This window comes from Ranitomeya imitator, chromosome 4 (genome assembly GCF_032444005.1).
Source record: "Ranitomeya imitator isolate aRanImi1 chromosome 4, aRanImi1.pri, whole genome shotgun sequence".
NCBI lineage: Eukaryota > Metazoa > Chordata > Amphibia > Anura > Dendrobatidae > Ranitomeya > Ranitomeya imitator.
The window spans coordinates 595,618,624-595,637,707 of NC_091285.1; the positions used below are offsets into that span (position 1 = coordinate 595,618,624).

Below are 19,084 nucleotides of genomic sequence, written 5' to 3' on the forward strand. Positions count from 1 at the left end.
GTGTGCATATAGCCTAAAAGTAGCCTTAAGGTACCTTCACACATAACGATATTGTTAACGATATCGTTGCTATTTGTGACGTAGCAACGATATCGTTAATGAAATCGTTATGTGTGACAGCGACCAACGATCAGGCCCCTGCTGGGAGATCGTTGGTCGCTGAATAAAGTCTAGAACTTTATTTCGTCGCTGGACTTCCTGGAGACATCGCTGGATCGGCGTGTGTGACACCGATCCAGCGATGTCTTCACTGGTAACCAGGGTAAACATCGGGTAACTAAGCGCAGGGCCGCGCTTAGTAACCCGATGTTTACCCTGGTTACCATGCTAAAAGTAAAAAAAACAAACACTACATACTTACCTACCGCTGTCTGTCCTCCAGCGCTGCGCTCTGCACTCCTCCTGTACTGGCTGTGAGCCGGAAAGCAGAGCGGTGACGTCACCGCTCTGCTTTCCGGCTCCCAGACAGTACAGGAGGAGAGCAGAGAAGCAGAGCGCAGCGCTGGAGGACAGACAGCGGTAGGTAAGTATCTAGTGTTTGTTTTTTTTTTACTTTTAGCATGGTAACCAGGGTAAACATCGGGTTACTAAGCGCGGCCCTGCGCTTAGTTACCCAATGTTTACCCTGGTTACCGGCATCGTTGGTCGCTGGAGAGCGGTCTGTGTGACAGCTCTCCAGCGACCAAACAGCGACGCTGCAGCGATCCGGATCGTTGTCGGTATCGCTGCAGCGTCGCTAAATGTGAAGGGGCCTTTATACTCGAGTATATACAGTAATATTAAATATAGTAAACCACATATGATACTTAGTAAACACTGTTTTTGATTAAAAAAAAGTGTAACAGCCATACCACCATGACTAGGTGTACCCACATCAGGACAGTCCCATACTATCTCTAATATTAAAACCTTACCTTGTCAAAAACAATCTGAATGTGAATAAGAGCAGGATTGAAGCCTAAGGGCTCATATTAAATTGTGAGTAAAACGGATAGTGCAATCCAATAAAAAATCGGATTGCACTCTGACCAATGTTAATCTATGAGTTCCTGCTCATCTGTAAAAGTTTTTCTCAGCTGAAATCGGACAGAGAAAAAAATTGCAGCATGCTGCGATGAGCCGCGTGATGAGACTCGTCAATGCAAGTCAATGGATGCTATTGCAAAATTGGACGGCACTCAATCCACACGATTGTCTTACAATTTTGGTCGGTAAAAAAAAAACATGTATCCAAATTCAAAGAAATTGCATTAGGACAACCCAAGAAGCTCATCATTTGTCACAAGTGCTGTTATAAATGTGAAGTTTGAAAAAAAAAAACACCTCGATGGAAAGCAGGAAGATGACACGCACCATTAAAGGGAACCTGTCACCTGAATTTGGCGGGACAGGTTTGCGGTCATATGGGCGGGGCTTTCGGGTGTTTGATTCACCCTTTCCTTACCTGCTGGCTGCATGCTGGCTGCAATATTGGGTTGAAGTTCATGCTGTGTCCTCCATAGTACACGCCTGCGCAAGGCGTGCACTACGGAGGACACAGCATGAACTTCAACCTGATATTGTGGCCAGCATGCAGCCAGCGGGTAAGGAAAGGGTGAATCAAACACCCGAAAACCCCGCCCATATGACCGCAAACCTGTCCCGCCAAATGCAGGTGACAGGTTCCCTTTAATGGAGACAGTTCTGGTGCCACAGAGTCCAGTATTATGGGGCACTAGAGATGTAGATTATGCAGACCTGAGTCAGCCCCATGCAGTTTGGACACAGATTTGCAGCGGTATGTTTGCAAATTTTCAGAACAGCTCCAAAAAAGTTCAGGAAAATATAAGCAAATATTTGCAAAAATATAAACATTATATTATATATGTAACATATGTGTCCTGTTTTTTTTGTAGCATAACGTTTACATTTTTTTGTGTTGTTATATAATTCTTCAAAAACCATTAAAAAAAATAACACCGTTAACATAATAGTATACTATACTAGCAAGAAGTTTCCAAAATATATATACATTTTATGCCATACACTATCATTGAGTGGTATTATATTTTGTAAACAAATATCTTATACTTTACAATATTTTACAGTGGGTTCAGTCACTACAAGATGGAGAAGTTGCTGGGACCAGTTCCACCGAGAGAGGCAGCTTCAATCCAACAGCGGGGGTATTGATGTAAAAAAGAGGCCGTACCAGTACTATGAACGCCTCCAATTTTTGGCCTCAGTCTTACACATGCTCCCATAAGTGTATACCTTATTTATTTTGGCTTCTAATGTTTTTATTATGTTATAGGTTACACAATTGAAATTATATTTTATTCTTCCTTACATTTCAGATTTAAAAAGAGAAATGTACTGAGTTCGGAGGTGGAGGAGGCCGGCATTCATTCCAAAATGAAGACAGGAGTTTGTGGACAGGATGAAGAGGAGACACTCAACACAAAAAGTCCAAGCCACACCATGGACAGCTCCACACAGCCACCAATCATCCTTTAGCACACCTTTGAAGGAGGGCCCCCAACAACAATGCCAATAGAGCCAGCGAGGTTTATGTGACAGAAAAAGTGAAGATGGCTTTTGTTTGAGTCTGGCACAATGTTTGGGTTGTGGCTGCAGACCAGGGCAGCAATCCAAATTGTCCTGATTTCCGCCACACCTCAGACAGTACAATGTTGGTTTTTGATTTCCTGGAAAAGTGGCAGTTTTCTCAGGGAGACAAAAAACTGCCATTGAAGGGCCGTCAGCTGAGCCAGTTGGCCGACATCTGCCACCTCCATTGTCAGACTCCCTCCCGCAATTCACTCCTCCTCTATCCCACAGCCCACAGCCACCTCCTTCTGTGGCCCACAGCCTTCAGCCACCTCTGCCATCTCCTTCTGTGTCCCACAGCCTGAAGCCACCTTCACCACCTCCTTCTGTGGTCCACAACCTGCAGTCACCTCCTTCTGTGGCCCACAGCCGGCAAATACAACCAGAGCATTCTGGTCCAATTTGTTCAGAAAACTAAACACCATCCCTTCCAGCTAGCCAGCCAATGTTTACTTTCCCAGGGTGGAATATGTACACAAATTAAAAAAAACAACCAGAGACTCTGGACCATGGACGTTTCCCACCCTTTAGTCCAATACCATCTGTTACCCCCGATGTGTCCACTCCCAATTAATCTCCGCCACCTTTTTCCACACACAGTACAGGCCCTGATGTAAGTTTCCCCCTTGTTATTATAATTTGTAAATTGTTCCTCTTTATTCTTTTGCTCTTTTTTATTTGCTAATATTCAGCCTTTTGTTTTGGCATATGATAATAATATGACATTTTTTTTTTATTTGGTATCCAAATGTGCAATAATAAAAAAAATGGTTACAAAAGGCATTTTTGTGTAATTTTTGTAATTTGTTTTATACACTTTATTTTTGGTTTAAAATAAAAAAAAACACACAACACTAAAATACATCAGCACGTAAGTGTGGGCCAATTATCATAGTCTATGAATATGTGATAGAAACATTGAATTTCCCAGACTATTATTATCATCAAACAGTTTTATGTTTACACTTAACTGGGTCTTAAAATGGGGGATCCCCAAATAAAATGACTTGGGATCCCCCTAAATTTTAATAACCAGCAGAGGGAAAGCTGACAGTTGGGGGCAGATGTTTATAGACTGGGAAGGGGGTGATACCCATAGATCTTCCCAGGCTATTAATATCAACTAACAGCTGTATACCTAGCCTTACTGGTTATTAAAATGAGGGCCTCCTTAACAAAAATGACGTGGGGTCCTACTATAATTAATAACCAGCAAAGGCTAGGCAGACAGCTGCTCGCTGACATTAATAGCCTAGGAAGGAGCCATGGATATTGGCCCTCTCCAAGAATTAAAACATCAGCTCTCAGCTGCCCCAGAAATGGTACAAAGCTTACATGCTGCACACTTCCCTCCTGCCATTAGTTTCTCCCAGCTAAAAGCAGGAATTCTCACAGAGTAGTCAAAAACATACTTCTGTTTCCATTTCTGTTTTTTTTAATGAGTTACAGCTTTCACCAATAAAACAGAGGTTTTTTTTTTTTTACCTTTTTTAATAATAAATATTTGAGAAAAATGTATATTCTAGCTACTTTGGTTTTTCAGGAAGTGATAGGTCCTCTTTAACATGGTATATTTACAGTATTAGATTGCATAGTAAATTTAATTTGGACGTCATACAGTACTTTACATGATGACATGATGTGGAATAAGCTTTGGAAGCCAGCAGATTTTAAAGTCTACCATGTCCACTTAGGGCAGTACAGAAAATACTGGTAGATGGGTTCATTAGGTGAAAAAAAAAGACCAAGGTCACGGCAAACCAACCTTGTCGGACAGTTTTGAAATTGAAAGTCTGAAAGCCTCCTGTCAGGGCAGACGAATCAATAACATCCACGCCATACTCGCTCTGGCTCCTTCGATACAACGTAATTCCCACCACTAGCACAGCAACTGCAATGATGGCAGCTCCAAGACCAGAGTACAGAGCAATGTCACTAGCATTCTCAGCGCCTGCACAGAAAATAAAAAGACAGAGAAAGAAAACAAGACACATTACTTCAAGTTGTTCAGTGAAATCAACACTGCTGAGGGACTATGTGGTCAAATGGCTGAGAGAGAGAGAGAGAGATCAGAGCCTTATATTGTACAACTCTGTACAAAAACATGATTTTATTGGAAACATCTATTGATAAGTGTTAGAAAGAAATTAACTTCATAGAATCTATGCAAATACAAGATTTCTACTGATAGTTGTATGGGAAACATTTATATAATGCAATATCTGCAGTGAAATGAAAGGCACCAGAGATGAATTCCATATTTATTAAAAAAGCAATCTCATCAAAGTCTGCATTGTCTTAATATATTGCAATCATATAATGCAGCACTGTGCACTTGCAATTGCTCATTTTGACTTTCTACACAGCTAATTCTTCTTTTTTCTCTGCTCTATGTAGAAACAGGAAGTCTCATTTTCCTGCATGAGTCATCCCTTTCTTTAAATCTTGACCCAGCTGCTCCACTTCTTCCCCTGCCAGGGACTTTTATAGTGATGACCCATGGAGTGAAAATAGATTTCCTGATTCTACACAGAGTAGAATTCAGTTAGCCTGTTTTTAACCATGTGATGTCATAGGTCTAATGGAGAAAAGAAGACTTATCTGGGTAGAAAGGTAAAATGAGCAATTGTAAGAACACAGTGCTATATAATATGATGACAGAAATATAATAAGTATATAAAATGTTGATGGGAGTGCTGCTTTAAGTCTACCACCTCTACTTAATAATAATAAAAATAATTTGTATTTATATAGCTCCAACATATTCCGCAGCGCTTTACAATTACAGAGGTTATTTGTACAGACAATAGACATTACAATAGACATTACCAAGAAGAGTGAGAGCCCTGCTCGCATGCTTACAAACAAACTATGAGGAAAAGGGGGAGACATGAGCGGTGGATGGCAACAATTGCTTTCGTTGTTCGGACCAGCCATAGTGTAAGGATCGGGTGTTCATGTAAAACTGCATGAACCAGTTAACAGCCTAAATATGTAACAGTACAGACACAGAGGGCTATTACCTGCATAAAGCATATGAGAACACGATGCAAGGAACCTGATTATGGTTGAAGTTTTTAGAATGGACCACACAGGGATAGTTAGGTTAATGCATTGAGGCGGTAGGCCAGTCTGAACAAATGCGTTTTTAGGGCACGCTTAAAACTGTGGGGATTAGGGAATTAATCGTACAAACCTGTGTAGTGCATTCCAAAGAATTGGCGAAGCACGTGTAAAGTCTTGGAAACAGGAGTGGGAGATTCTGATTATTGAGGATGTTAACCTCAGGTCATTAGCAGAACGGAGAGCACGGGTAACGTGGTAGGCTGAGACCAGGGAGGAGATGTAGGGTGGTGCTGAGCCATGGAGTGCTTTGTGGATGAGGGTAATAGTTTTGTACTGGATTTTGGTGTGGATGGGTAACCAGTGTAATGACTGGCACAAAGTAGAGGCATTGTTATAATGATTGATTAGTAGAGAGTTACAGTAGTCCAGTGGAGAATGAATGAGTGAAACAGTAAGATATACATATGTTCTTTAAGCATAGAAGAAACAGGGTGTGAATGGCATGTCTTACACTTTACTAAAGATTTCCATAACTATTCTGTATTAAACAATGATGGTCAGCTACATCAGGTGTAAGCAGGCATACCTGTGTAGCTCATTCAGTATACACACATGAGTGACCTCATTTATAAATGTATTTGCTAAATTTTTGGACATTTTGACCATTTTTGATACAGTTAAAGATCATCAAAGCATTAAAATTGTGCAAAAATTTCATTTGTATGCCACAGTTACAAAAACATAGTCTACTTGTCCCTTTTTAAATAGGTTGTTCAGTGAAAACATAGGGTAGATTTTAATTTGATGGTTGGTGGGCATCTCATTACCAGGACTCACATCATTAGTAGATTGGAGAACTTTTATCCCCGTTATAAAATGGCTCAATAGGTTGAACACCCACCCCCATTCTCTTCGTTTATTCATTTTCTATGTGGCTACTGGAAAAAGATGTGCACAGTGCTCAGCAGCCCCACAAGGAATGAATGGACCTCAGGTCCACATGAGCTCTGCGGCTCCATTCTTATGGGGATAAAAGTTCTTCATTCTGGCGATCGGTGCGGGTTGCAGTGGTCCAATCCCAACTGATCAACTTATCCTGTGGATAGGTGATAACTTATTTTTACCTGACAATGACTTTATTAGTAAATTGAAAACCAGAAAAGTATATTTTGGTTCAATTTCATTTCTGCTTATAGTAAACACAGATTTAATTTTCTGATTTAAGGCAGTTCCAACTATAACCATTTTTTTAAGAAATTTGGCACAAACCACTCCCATTTCTTGTATTTTTTTTGCTAATCAGAGAGTCAAACCTCAGTCTGTCCAAATTTTTCAGCATGTAAAAAATAAACAATCTCATAAGCAAATATACAGTATATTTCAAGGAAAATGCGTGACAACAAACTATGCTGGCACTAAAACTACAATAGTGGGTGTGAGGTCTGTGTGTATCCAGAATGTGAATGTTTCTACGGACCACTGAATGGAAATTCTGCCCATTTAGGCTGTCACAATCGATGGTGGAGAGCAGATAGAGCTCTAGATCTGTGAAGGTTTGCAAATCAAGATGCAGGGTAAATTAAACACTGTGGACACCACTTCAAGCTTTCGAGACTACATAGGTCTCTCCATCACGCAAAGACTAAAAGAAATTCTGAAGAATCACATATTTATGCACAACATAGCACAGAAAAGAAAAAAAACAACCAATATGGATAAGACAGGTGACATGAAGCAGAATTACCATGAGTGATAAACAGTTATGTCCATAAATATTGGACCAGTTTGTAGATAAGGAATGTTTTATTGTCCTGTGATTGGGGTCTGGTTCTGTTGTGATGACACCTCTGTTAGGAGTCGAGTTCCCGCCGCTGCATAGGGGGAATCTCGAACCATGTCTGCTGCGGTCTCCCATTCTGCATCAGCCGCAGAGGAGCCTGCTCAGCGGAGATGTCGGTCCCAGCGTCTCGCTCAGTCTGATATTGTACAAAGAGTTACTGCTGCCTTTCCAGGCTCTGCTATTGTACCCTTTACTGGTTTGCGGCAAGCAGGCTTTTCTGGGACTAAGTCCTGCTTTGCACACAGTGAGCATGCCCACGGGAGAACCTCTCATTGGAGGTCGGGGGTCACACGCTCAGGCCCTGTAGCAGCTCCCATTGGTCCTCCAGGAAGGTCCTGTAGAGCTGCAACTATAAAACATCCGCAGGTCCGCATGGCCATGCGCTAGTGTCAATTTATGTATGAGCTCAGCGCCAGTGTGGTCGTGTTTGTATGCAGTCAGGGACCCGGCTGAAATAAGCCCCTAGAATGCTGGCACCTCCGGCGAGGAGTTTCATGTGACTCAGGACTGGCGTATAGCCATTAGAATTCCGGCTCCACCGGAGAAGAGCTGCATGTATGCATTTGACTGCATGACCCCTATCTGCTCTACTAAGAAGCTGTGTTCCTCTGTGAGCTAAACAGGGCACAGCGTTCTCTTTGCTAACAGACTCTGTGAAGTAACAGAGTTTGTTTATAGTACTATATTGTACCACCATATCTAGCAGCAGGTTCTTTCCTGCACGTTGGATCCCGGGTTGCGAACGCACCTACTACTTCTAATAAATATATATTCGGTGCGTTCTGCCAACCCTAACACCCTCATAGTCTGAGGGGCAAGTTCCTTAGATTTTACATCAACTAAGGAACTTGCCCCTCAGACTATGAGGGGTCATCACAACAGAACCAGACCCCAATCAGAGGACAATAAAACATTCCTTATCTAAGAACTGGTCGAATATTTATGGACATAACTGTTTATCACTCATGGTAATTCTGCTTCATGTCACCTGTCTTATCCATGTTGTTGTTTTTTCTGTGCTATGTTGTGCATAAATATGTGATTCTTCAGAATTTGTTTTAGTCTATGCCTGATGAAGAGACCTGTGTAATCTCGAAAGCTTGCAATTTGTTACCATCTTTTCAGTTACCCTTTAAAAGGTATCAACCACTGAGGACTCTCAATTCTAAATATTTTTCTTTCTACATGGTACCAAGATATATATCTTTCCTGTATGGACACCACTGAAATAGCAAAATTATTAATAGTTAGTGCAATTTTATTAATTAAAGATTCAGTATGTAATCTCAATAAGGATTAAAAGGTTGATGGGAGTGCTCCTTTAATAAACAACATCCATCCAGGCTTCTTCAAACACTCAAGTTTAGACCTACTTTAGACCTATCTACTTATTAGAAGATTATTTTAGTAGCCCATGGAATGCCTTCCCATTAATGATATTTCCAATGATCATCTGTAAACTACAGTGAAATACTGCAATAAATGTTTTTTTGTAGCACCAGTACAGGAAAGTGAAGTAGTTTTACGTAAAATGATGGGCTGTCCACGTAGTTCAAAAAAATGCGATGACGGCATGATTTTTGTGGCCACTTTCCTTCCAGGCCAATGAATAAGAGCACTTGAAATCAGGCTTTTTTAAAACAATCAACCCCTTTAACAAAAGTGTAGCTTAGACGAGACCAACAAGGCTTCTACGGAAAAAGTCAAGTAATTGTAGAGTCAGTTGCTATTGCTCCTGAAGCAGCATTGAGTTAATATGTTCTCCGTCACAATTGAATGTTGAGAAAAGCATTCATTATTTGAAGTTTGCTTTAAAAAGTTACCTTGATGAATCCACACTGTGTCTTAGAAAACAAACCTCTTATAAGACACAGTAGGAAGCGTCATCTAAACTGCCTTAACTTAACAAATTCTAAATTACGTTAGCTGCAACAATAGGGATACAGTTACAGCTCAGAATGCAAAACATCACTAGAACTCCGGTGATATTAATATATGCATTATTAATTCATTTGCAATTATAGCTAACTTTATATAACCTTACATCGATTTGCATCTTTTATGAATCCATAATAGCTAATTGTACTACTGTTTTCTGTTTAATTTGTTATTGTAGTAGATCTGTTATTTGATCACTTTGTGGGTGCTCATCCATTTAATAATAAATAGAAATGAGCAGATTGGTTGAAATTTGATGGTGTCGGCTTCTCCGAATTTTCCAATAAATTTGATTTGCATCAAATAAATTGCAAATAATATGGGTAATACTGGAAATCTTATTGCTCGAAAGGTATGAGTAAAACACTCAGAGAGGTTTCGCCAAAATAAGTAGAACAGGAAAATATTAAGAAATGTTTGTAATATATCTGATTAGAGAAATATACTTCTCTACTTATGAGTCTTTTTTTTTCCTTTTTTTCCTAGCTCCTGAACATGTTATTCACTCTAAAAAGCAGGTAAGAGGGGCTGTCGGCTCATTGAAATTGCAGATTACAGCATCCCATTAAAGTATATGGAAGGGTGGGGACGGGAAGAGCAGAATAGGCAATAAATGCAGAGAAATGGTGCTGCTGCTTTCTAGTAAGTGTTTAAAGAGGTTGCCCGCTACTTCTGAATCAGCATGTTTCTCCCCAGTAAAAAAAAAAAAAAAAATTACATTCACCTCCAGTGCTGGCGGTGTTCCAACGGAGTTGGAACTGGCTTTCCCAGGGATCGGGTGACATCTCCACTTCTATGAACGAATCAGACATCAGGAGGAATTGATACCTGCAGGTAACGCCTCACTTCCTCTTCATCTCTGATTCAATTGAAGGTGGAGAAAGTAAAGGCCCCGTCACACATAGCGACGCTTGAGCGATTCCGACAACGATACGACCTGTCAGGGATCGCTCAAGCGTCGCTATGTGGTCGCTGGTGAGATGTCACACAGTGCAATCTCCCCAACGATGCAGCAGCGATGCGGCAAACTGTAGCGACCTGTAGCAACCTGTAGAACGATGCTATTTCATGATGATTCAATGGGACGTCCTGTCAGCGAGGTCGTTGGTAAGGTGTCAAACACAGCGATGTGTGCTACCCAGCGGGACCTCAATGATCAAAAAATGGCCCAGGCCATTCCGACACGACCAGCGATCTCACAGCAGGGGCCTGGTCGCTGCTACGTGTCACACACAGCGAGATCGCTACTGAGATCGCTGTTGCGTCACAAAACTTGTGACTCAGCAGCGATCTCGCTAGCGATCTCGCTGTGTGTGACGGGGGCTTTAAGCCACCTTCAGATGAAGGTGAAGTATGATGTAAAAGTAATATTAAAAATAAACATATATATGTACTATGTGTGACGAAGACGTGAAAACCTGACTATATAGGGTTGATCTTTTAATGTGCTGAGAATGAATCCTATTATAGGGATTGAGAGATTTAATGGAAATTAGTTTCTCTACCTCATGGTGTAAACTATGCCGTTGTCAATACACATGACTTAGATTCTACATTTTCTTTTCATTTTCATTACATTTTAAAGTGAACTTCATATTAACAAAATTGTTCCTAAGGCTGCTTTCACACTAGTGTCGTGCACTGCACGTCGCAATGCGTCGTTTTTGAGAAAAAATGCATCCTGCAAAACTGCTTGCAGGATGTGTTTTTTCTCTATTGAATAACATTAGCGACGCATTGCAACGCTTTGCCACACGTCGCAAACCGTCGTGCGACGGTTGCGTCGTGTTGTGGGGGACCGTCGCCACCAAAAAATGTTGCATGTAACGTTTTTTGGTGCGTCATTACCGTCTTTTCTGACCGCGCATGCGCGGCCGGAACTCCGCCCCGCCTCCCCGCACCTCACAATGGGGCAGCGGATGCGTTGAAAAACAGCATCCACTGCCCCCATTGTGCGGCGCTTCCACAGTAAGCGTCGGTGCGCCGCAACGTCGCATTGCGACGTGCAGTGCACGACGCTAGTGTGAAAGCAGCCTAAGAGAAGAGATTAAATTATCTATGTTAGCAGAAAAAAACAGAAAAGTAAAGGCTCTTAGAAGAAGGTAAGGTAAAAATAAAAGCGCAAAATTGAAAAATCGCCCACGATTTAAGAAGTTCATCAGCAAAAGAGACAATTTACAAGTGTGCAATAAATGATGCAGGTAACCATAAAATCGTCTAGAATGTTGTTCATGTTGAATAGGCAACAAGTACAAATTCTGAAGAGAACCGATTACCAATTCCAGAATGATTCTTTAGTATTTTGCATTAGATAACTATTTTGGAACATAGTTTTTAATACTTTGATGTACAGTAATACTCTGTTATTCCTTCTAGAAATTTGGGAATAAATTGACAAGTGGGTGCTGGGGGTGTGCCCTTATACACTCTGTAGTTATCCAATCAGTCATGGCAGAAACAGACTATAGATGTACACACCCCTATAAGAAGGGTGACGCCCAATTGTCAGTCAATTCATACATTTCAAGAAGGATTAAAAGAGGAACCTCACAATACAGAGTCATACACAAGATAATCCTGAATTGTTATTTCATAGATCACACTAGTATTCACTAAAAAAGCATGGAAGGAAATAGGAAGGTTCACTTAAGAACATATCTGACCTCAACTTGCACACACACAGTTAGCTCATATTGCCTCATATTTTTTACAGTATTAGGCTGCTGTCACACTATCAGTATTTGGTCAGTATTTTACATCAGTATTTGTAGCCAAAACCAGGAGTGGGTGATAAATACAGAAGTGGTGACATGTTTCTATTATACTTTTCCTCTATTTGTTCCTCTCCTGGTTTTGGCTTGCAAATACTGATGTAAAATACTGACCAAATACTGCTAGTGTGACGGCAGCCTTATGGTAATGATATAAAGTAGTTCTTTCGCAGATTAAAAAGCATTAGCATGCGATTAAGAAACATTTCTATTTATATATGCACGCAGAGTGCGCACAAAATGAATATCACTGGCTAATCCGAAGGATCACTGAAAACACCACACCTTTCTTTCCTTCACTGGTATGTACTCAAAAGATAATCTCAGTGAATGTTATGCTTCAAGTCTGCGCACTCGCCACAGTAAACGGGAAGCAGTCAAGGATTAAATGTCAATTAAAGATTATATTCACAAATGATAATGCATAATTGGCCAGAAAACGGTTTGGTAGTGACTGAACGATCTTGTGAATCTGTTTTTTATCTAAGTTTTCGAAGATGATGTACAAGATAGTGAAAACTCTTGCCGTCATGTTCTACAGCCTATTTTATGCTAGGAATGACTTAGGACTTGATCACATGTCCGATTTTTTCCTACAAGTGCTATTCGTGGTTTTCATTAGGCTATGTACTTTTCATTAGGCTATGTACACGTTGCGTTTTTGCAGTGATTTTTTTGTTGCTTTTGTGTGCAAATTTTCAGCTGTGTTTCACAGTGCCAGCAAAGTTTATGGGATTTCACAAATCTCACGCACACACTTTGTTTTTTGTTTTTTTACTGTTTTGCCAAAGAGCTGCATTTTTGCAAAATGCAGCATGCCACTTCTTTCAGCGTTTTTCACCCATTGAAAGCAATGGGTAATACAAAAAACGCTGGAAAAACACGCAGTTTTTTTTTGCCATTTGAACCCAAACCAGAGTGGGCCACCAGGTCTCAATACTATTGCCAATACCTACGGATAGTCAAATTATGTAAATTTGTGCTCTGATTACATAAATAATAGCATCACCATAGCTATAAGATTCATTTAAAATTACTCTGCCTTTGGATTATCCAGCAATGGATCCACAAACTAGACAAATTACATTTCAGCCCTAATACATTGCAAGCAATGAAAAATAAACATACCCACAAGCTGGAGGCTGTTAGTCTTACGTTACGTAACATAAGTACATTGGCAAATATCAAACATATTGTACAAAACAGTCGATTTCTCTCGCTCCTCTCGTGGGGACTGTTCCGTGTGTTGTGTCAGTCACTAGAGTGAATGTTAGAAAACACTTACTTAATGTATATTAACCCAAAGCGAAAGTTTCTATTAAATTTGATTATACATTCGGGACGCACCTGAAGATAATTTAGGATGTGCACAAGCTGGGAAGGGAAGACTCTGCTTAGTGCATTAAAAAACATAATTGATTAAAATGAAGTCATTTACAGGATCCACTTGTGTTTGATGAGGAAGTCATCTTTTTGCCATTTGGATTGCTTGTTAGCGCGGCTCTAAAACACAATGTAATAAACGATCATTGCTGCAGGCAATTTATTGTAAACCTCTTAAAAGATTTTATATTCATAGAACTAGTTCAAAGATGCCGCTTATAGTCGCAAGTGTTGGAAATAAAACTACCTCTTTCCTATCTATGGAACAGATTAAACCCCGAAGAATGCAAGATGAAGATTTTTGGCCAGTGCCTGAGATAAGTTTATTTCTATACCTAATATCATGGTTTACCGATTAAAGTAATGTCACAATTATAGCGACTTTTCTGCAGTAACATGGAAATATCAAATGAGCTGAAAGATGCCAAACTGTAGAGTGTTTTCACGCAAAATGCTGCTCTAAAATAAAGTTTCCTATGGATTCCCTCATGAAATGACGGGAGGGTTTTTCTGCTCTTTTTCTTGGTGGGCAGTGGTTAGCACTGCAGCCTTGCAGCACCGGAGTCCTGGGTTCAAATCCACCCAAGGACAACACCTGCAAGGAGTTTGTATGTTCTCCTCGTGTTTGCGTGGGTTTCCTCTGGGTACTTTGATTTCCCCCCACATTCCAAAGACATACTGATAGGGAATTTAGATTGTGAGCCCCAACGGGGACAGCGATGATAATGTCTGTAAAGCGCTGAGGAATATGTTAGCGCTATATAAAAATAAAGATTATTATTATTATTGGTGCTTCTATCTGATCCTCTACACCGTGGCCAATTCTCCTAGTCAGGGAAGATAAATATGTGGCACTGATATAGGGACCCAAACATCCTGCAAGCTCTTGAGTCCGATTCATCAAAGGTTTTATGCCAAAATTTACATCAAATTTACTCCATTGCACACTGGCATACAAAACAACAATCTTAATTCACAGTCATTTACTTTTTTTCACACAGAAGTGTGTATGCTATCTTTAAGACTTGGATTGTAGTACTACATTGTTACAGTAGTTGAGGTCACATATCAAGTTGGACAACAGTGATGGGCGAACCAAACAGTAAAGTTCGGACTCAATACCGAACACCTACTGTTCGGGCACAGACCCCGAATATGGACCTCTCCAGGAAGTCACTGTTCGGGTTTGGCACCACGAATATATGGTGCATGACAGCATGAAAAAAACACCAGCATCTCTGATCAGTAAGATTATTACCGTCCGTCAGAGCACTGCTGTGATCTGGTCACAGAGGTGTCAGCTGACGTGAGTACCACTCCCATCAGCCTATGCCTGCCGTTATGACAGGTGAGGGATATGGTTATCTTTAATTTTTATTTTTTTTATAGGGGACATGGACATGAGTGGATTAGGCGTAAGGTGAGTATTCTTGTTGTTTATTATTTTATGTTTTTTACAGGGGACAATGGCTTCAATGAAATGGGCACAAGGTGAATATAAATTTGTTTTTAATTGTTATTTCAAATAAAAGGAGTCTGTGTCATTTATTTCAAAACTTACTCCATTACTAACTGCTGGGCTTGATGTCAATAGCCTATAACAGCTGACATGAATCCCACAACTATTACCGCCAGAGGGCAAGGGGGAAAATGCCAAGGAAAACCACCAGAATTAGCACATCTATTAGATGCACCTTTTCTGGGGCAGCTGTGGGCTGCTATTTTTATGCTAGGGGGGCAATATCCCGGGCCCCTTATCAGCCTGGAAGTACCAGCCTCCAGCCGTCTGCTTTACCTTCATTGGTTGTCAAAAATGGGGGGGACCCAAAGCTGTGTTTTTTATATTTATTTAAATAATAAAAAACCTTGTGGAGACCTCTCTATTGTTGATAACCAGCCATGATAAACTTGACAGCTTAGGGTTGCAGCCCTTCTTTTGAGGTCCACACTATCAGGCTCTTTCGTCCCCTCTCCCTCAGAGTAGTGGTCATATACCAGCCCCCAGGCTCACCCGCCCACTTCCTGGACCATTTCTCAGCCTGTTTGCCGCACTTTATGTCCTCAGAACTCCCAACCCTTATCCTGGGAGACTTCACCATCTCCATTAACAGCCCCACTTCCACCACATCTGCGTCCCAGCTTCTATCACTAACCACTTCTCTCGGCCTCTCACAGCTCTCAATCTCTGAGACACACAAGGATGGTAACACCCTTGACCTGGTCTTTTGTCCGGCTCTGTTCAATCTCCTACCTAAATAACTCACTGCTTCCCCTCTCTGACCACAACATTCTCTCCTTCACGATCACAAATCCTCGCTCAACCCAGCACTCTCCTACCTACCATACATTCAGAAACCTACAAGCCATTAACCCTCATGCACTTTCAGACTCCCTACACTCATCACTGTCCCCAATCTCCCCTTTTTCCTGTTCTGACATAGGAGTACACCACTAAAATGACACTCTCAGAATCACCCTGGACCAAATAGCGCCCCTCACCCTCAGAACCTTCAAACACAGAGTAAAACAGCCCTGGCTAACATGGCAAACTCGATTTCTCCAGCGATGCTCTAGGAGTGCTCAACGCTTATGGAGGAAAACTCGCACACCAGAAGACTTCACTCACTTCAAATTTATGTTAAAAACCTATAACTCTGCCCTTCACCTCGCCAAACAGACCTCCTACCCCACCCTGATCTCCTCACTACCTAACAACCCCAAGAAACTTTTTGACACATTTCACTCCCTCCTCAGGACAAGAGCACAAGCCCCTATCACAGATATTTGTGCTGATGACCTGGCCTCCCACTTTATAGAGAAAATAGATAACATCCGTCAGGAAATCCGCTCCCAACCACCAAGTTAATTGACTCCCATCCCTCCCTGCATTTCCCCTGGCTCACTCTCTGCATTTGATCCCATCACAGAAGAAGAAGTCTCCAGGCTCCTCTCTTCTTCTCATCCGACTACATGAACTACTGACCCCCATTCCCTTTCATCTCCTCCAGTCTCTCTCTCCAGTTGTCACAACTCACCTATCTAAAATCTTTCATATCTCCCTCTCCTCAGGCATTTTCCCATCCTCCTTCAAACAATCTATCATTACTTCATTATTAAAGAAACCCGCTCTTGACCCGTCCTGCACAAATAACTGCAGACCAGTATCCAATCTCCCCTTCATCTCTAAACTCTTGGAGCGCCTGGTCTACTACCACCTTACTCGTTACCTCTCCACTCACTCCCTCCCTGACCCTTCAGAGTCTGGCTTCCACTACCTATACTTGACAGAAACTGCACTCACCAAAGTGTCCAATGACCTTCTGACAGCAAAATGTAATGGTGACCACACTCTTTTCATTCTTCTCGATTTTTCTGCAGCTTTCGACACTGTTGACGACCGCCTCCTACTCTCTAGGCTCCAGTCATTAGGCATTAAGGACACTGCCCTCTCCTGGTTCTCTTCCTATCTTTCTGACCGCTCCTTCAGTGTTTTGTTTGCTGGCTCCACTTCATCTCCTCTTTCTCTTGCTATGTGGTACCTCAGCGCTCAGTCCTTGGCCCCCTTCTCTTCTCTCTCTACATAGCTCCAATTGGACAGACCATCAGCAGATTTGCCTTTCAGTACCATCTTTACGCTGACACACAACTATACACGTCATCCCTTGACCTTACACCCGCAGTACTACAGAATGCCAGTGACTGTCTGTCCGCAGTCTGCAACATCATGTCCGCTCTCTATCTGAAACTCAACCTCTCCCAAACTGAACTTCTACTCCCGCCATTTACTAACCTCCCTAAATCTGACATTTCCTTCTCTGTGGGTGGCACCACCCCGGTAGCAGGCATGCTCTCTGGGTATTATGTTTGACTCTAGTCTCTCCTTCACATCCCATAAACAATCTCTTGCCCACACTTGCCACTTACACCTAAAGAACATCTCTAGAATCCGTCCTTTTCTCACCATGGAAACAACAAAAACCCTCATCATTGCCCTGATCCACTCCCGCCTGGACTACTGCAATGCTCTATTAGTTGGCCTCCCCATTATTCGACTTTCCCCTCTCCAGTCCATCCTTAATGCAGCAGCCAGGGTTGCCCATCTAGCTAATCGGTATTCAGACGTGTCTGCTCTTTGCCAGTCATTACACTGGCTGCCCATTCATTATAGAATCCAATTCAAAATACTTGTTCTCACCCACAAAGCTCTCCACAGTGCTGCACCCCATTACATCTCCTCCCTCATTTCTGTCTATCGGCCTATCTGACCATTGTGATCTGCAAATGACTTTTGACTAACCTCCACTAATCCGTACCTCCCACTCCCAACTTCAAGACCTCCCATGCTGCGCCAATTTTCTAGAATGCTCTACCCCAAGATATTAGGACCATCCACAATTTGTATAGTTTTAGGCGCTCCCTCAAAACACATTTGTTCAGAGCGGCCTATCATGTTCCCTAATCAGTCATTTTATGTGTGTGTGTGTGTGTGTGTGTGCAGCCCATTCACTACTTCCATCTATCACTCACCTGCTGAAGATGGCTCGACCATCATTGTAAAAACACACCTCTACCTTGTATCTCCCCCACCTCATTGTAGATTGTAAGCTCTCACAAGCATGTTCGTCTAATTTTGCTTTAATTATTGTATTGTTAACGTTGTTACTTATGACTATTGTGTTTGAAACTGTTAAACTGTAAAGCACTGCAGAATATGTTGTTGCTATATAAAGATTATTATTATTGTTATTATTGTTATTATTATTATTCATATCAGCTGACACCTCTGTGACCGAAGGTAAACTTTTTACTTCTGGTCACAGGTGCTGGCTCACGCTGTCATCCGACAGCATGGGAACCACAGCTGTCTGACCAGTGGTAATGATCTTACTGTTGATCAGAGGCAAAGTTTGCCCTGGTGTCATTCAGATGACAGCATGGTAAACAACAGATGTTTGGGCCCCCTATTCATCTGAATGAGGTCCAGGTTCGGGTACTGTTCTGGTACCTGAACAAAACTTTTTAAAAATGTTCGGCAGAACCCGCTGGACCCAAACATCCGGAGTTTTGCCGATCTCTATTGGTCACTTTTTCACATTATTTTACAGAATATATGCTGTTCTTAAAAAATGTGTAACTTTCTACATACTTTGCATTAATTACCTTTACTGTTATTGAATTTCAGCATACATTATCGATGAAAGCTGCTCTCACAGCTTTACTAGTTTGACAGGGAAACTATTCCAGCATTCTTTGAATTAGCATTTGTGCTGATTTTACTCTAAGGCCAGGGTCACACTTAGGCCGGAGTCACACTACAGTGTGTTTACTCTGGAGTGCCGGTGCCAGGGCTTGGTTTTAACCTGCGAGACTCGGCCGTATCTCGCTGTGTGTGATCCCAGCCTTACCGTATTGAAAATCGGTCCGAGTCTCCCTTCCGAGAGTCGCAAAAGTGTTCTTCATATGGTCATCCATGTGTGATGATGTTATTTTCTCACAC

The 19,084-nt window shown here is 41.6% G+C and overlaps 1 protein-coding gene across 5 annotated transcripts in view; it reads right to left on the reverse strand.

The window, feature by feature from the left end:
• Positions 1–19,084, reverse strand: part of UNC5D (unc-5 netrin receptor D) — a 968,940-nt gene that overhangs the window by 214,870 nt on the left and 734,986 nt on the right. For all 5 annotated transcript variants that reach the window (XM_069766508.1, XM_069766506.1, XM_069766507.1 and 2 more), the window contains one exon: positions 4,355–4,540. In XM_069766508.1, coding sequence (XP_069622609.1) covers positions 4,355–4,540 — 186 coding nt within the window. The remainder of the gene's footprint in view (positions 1–4,354; positions 4,541–19,084) is intronic.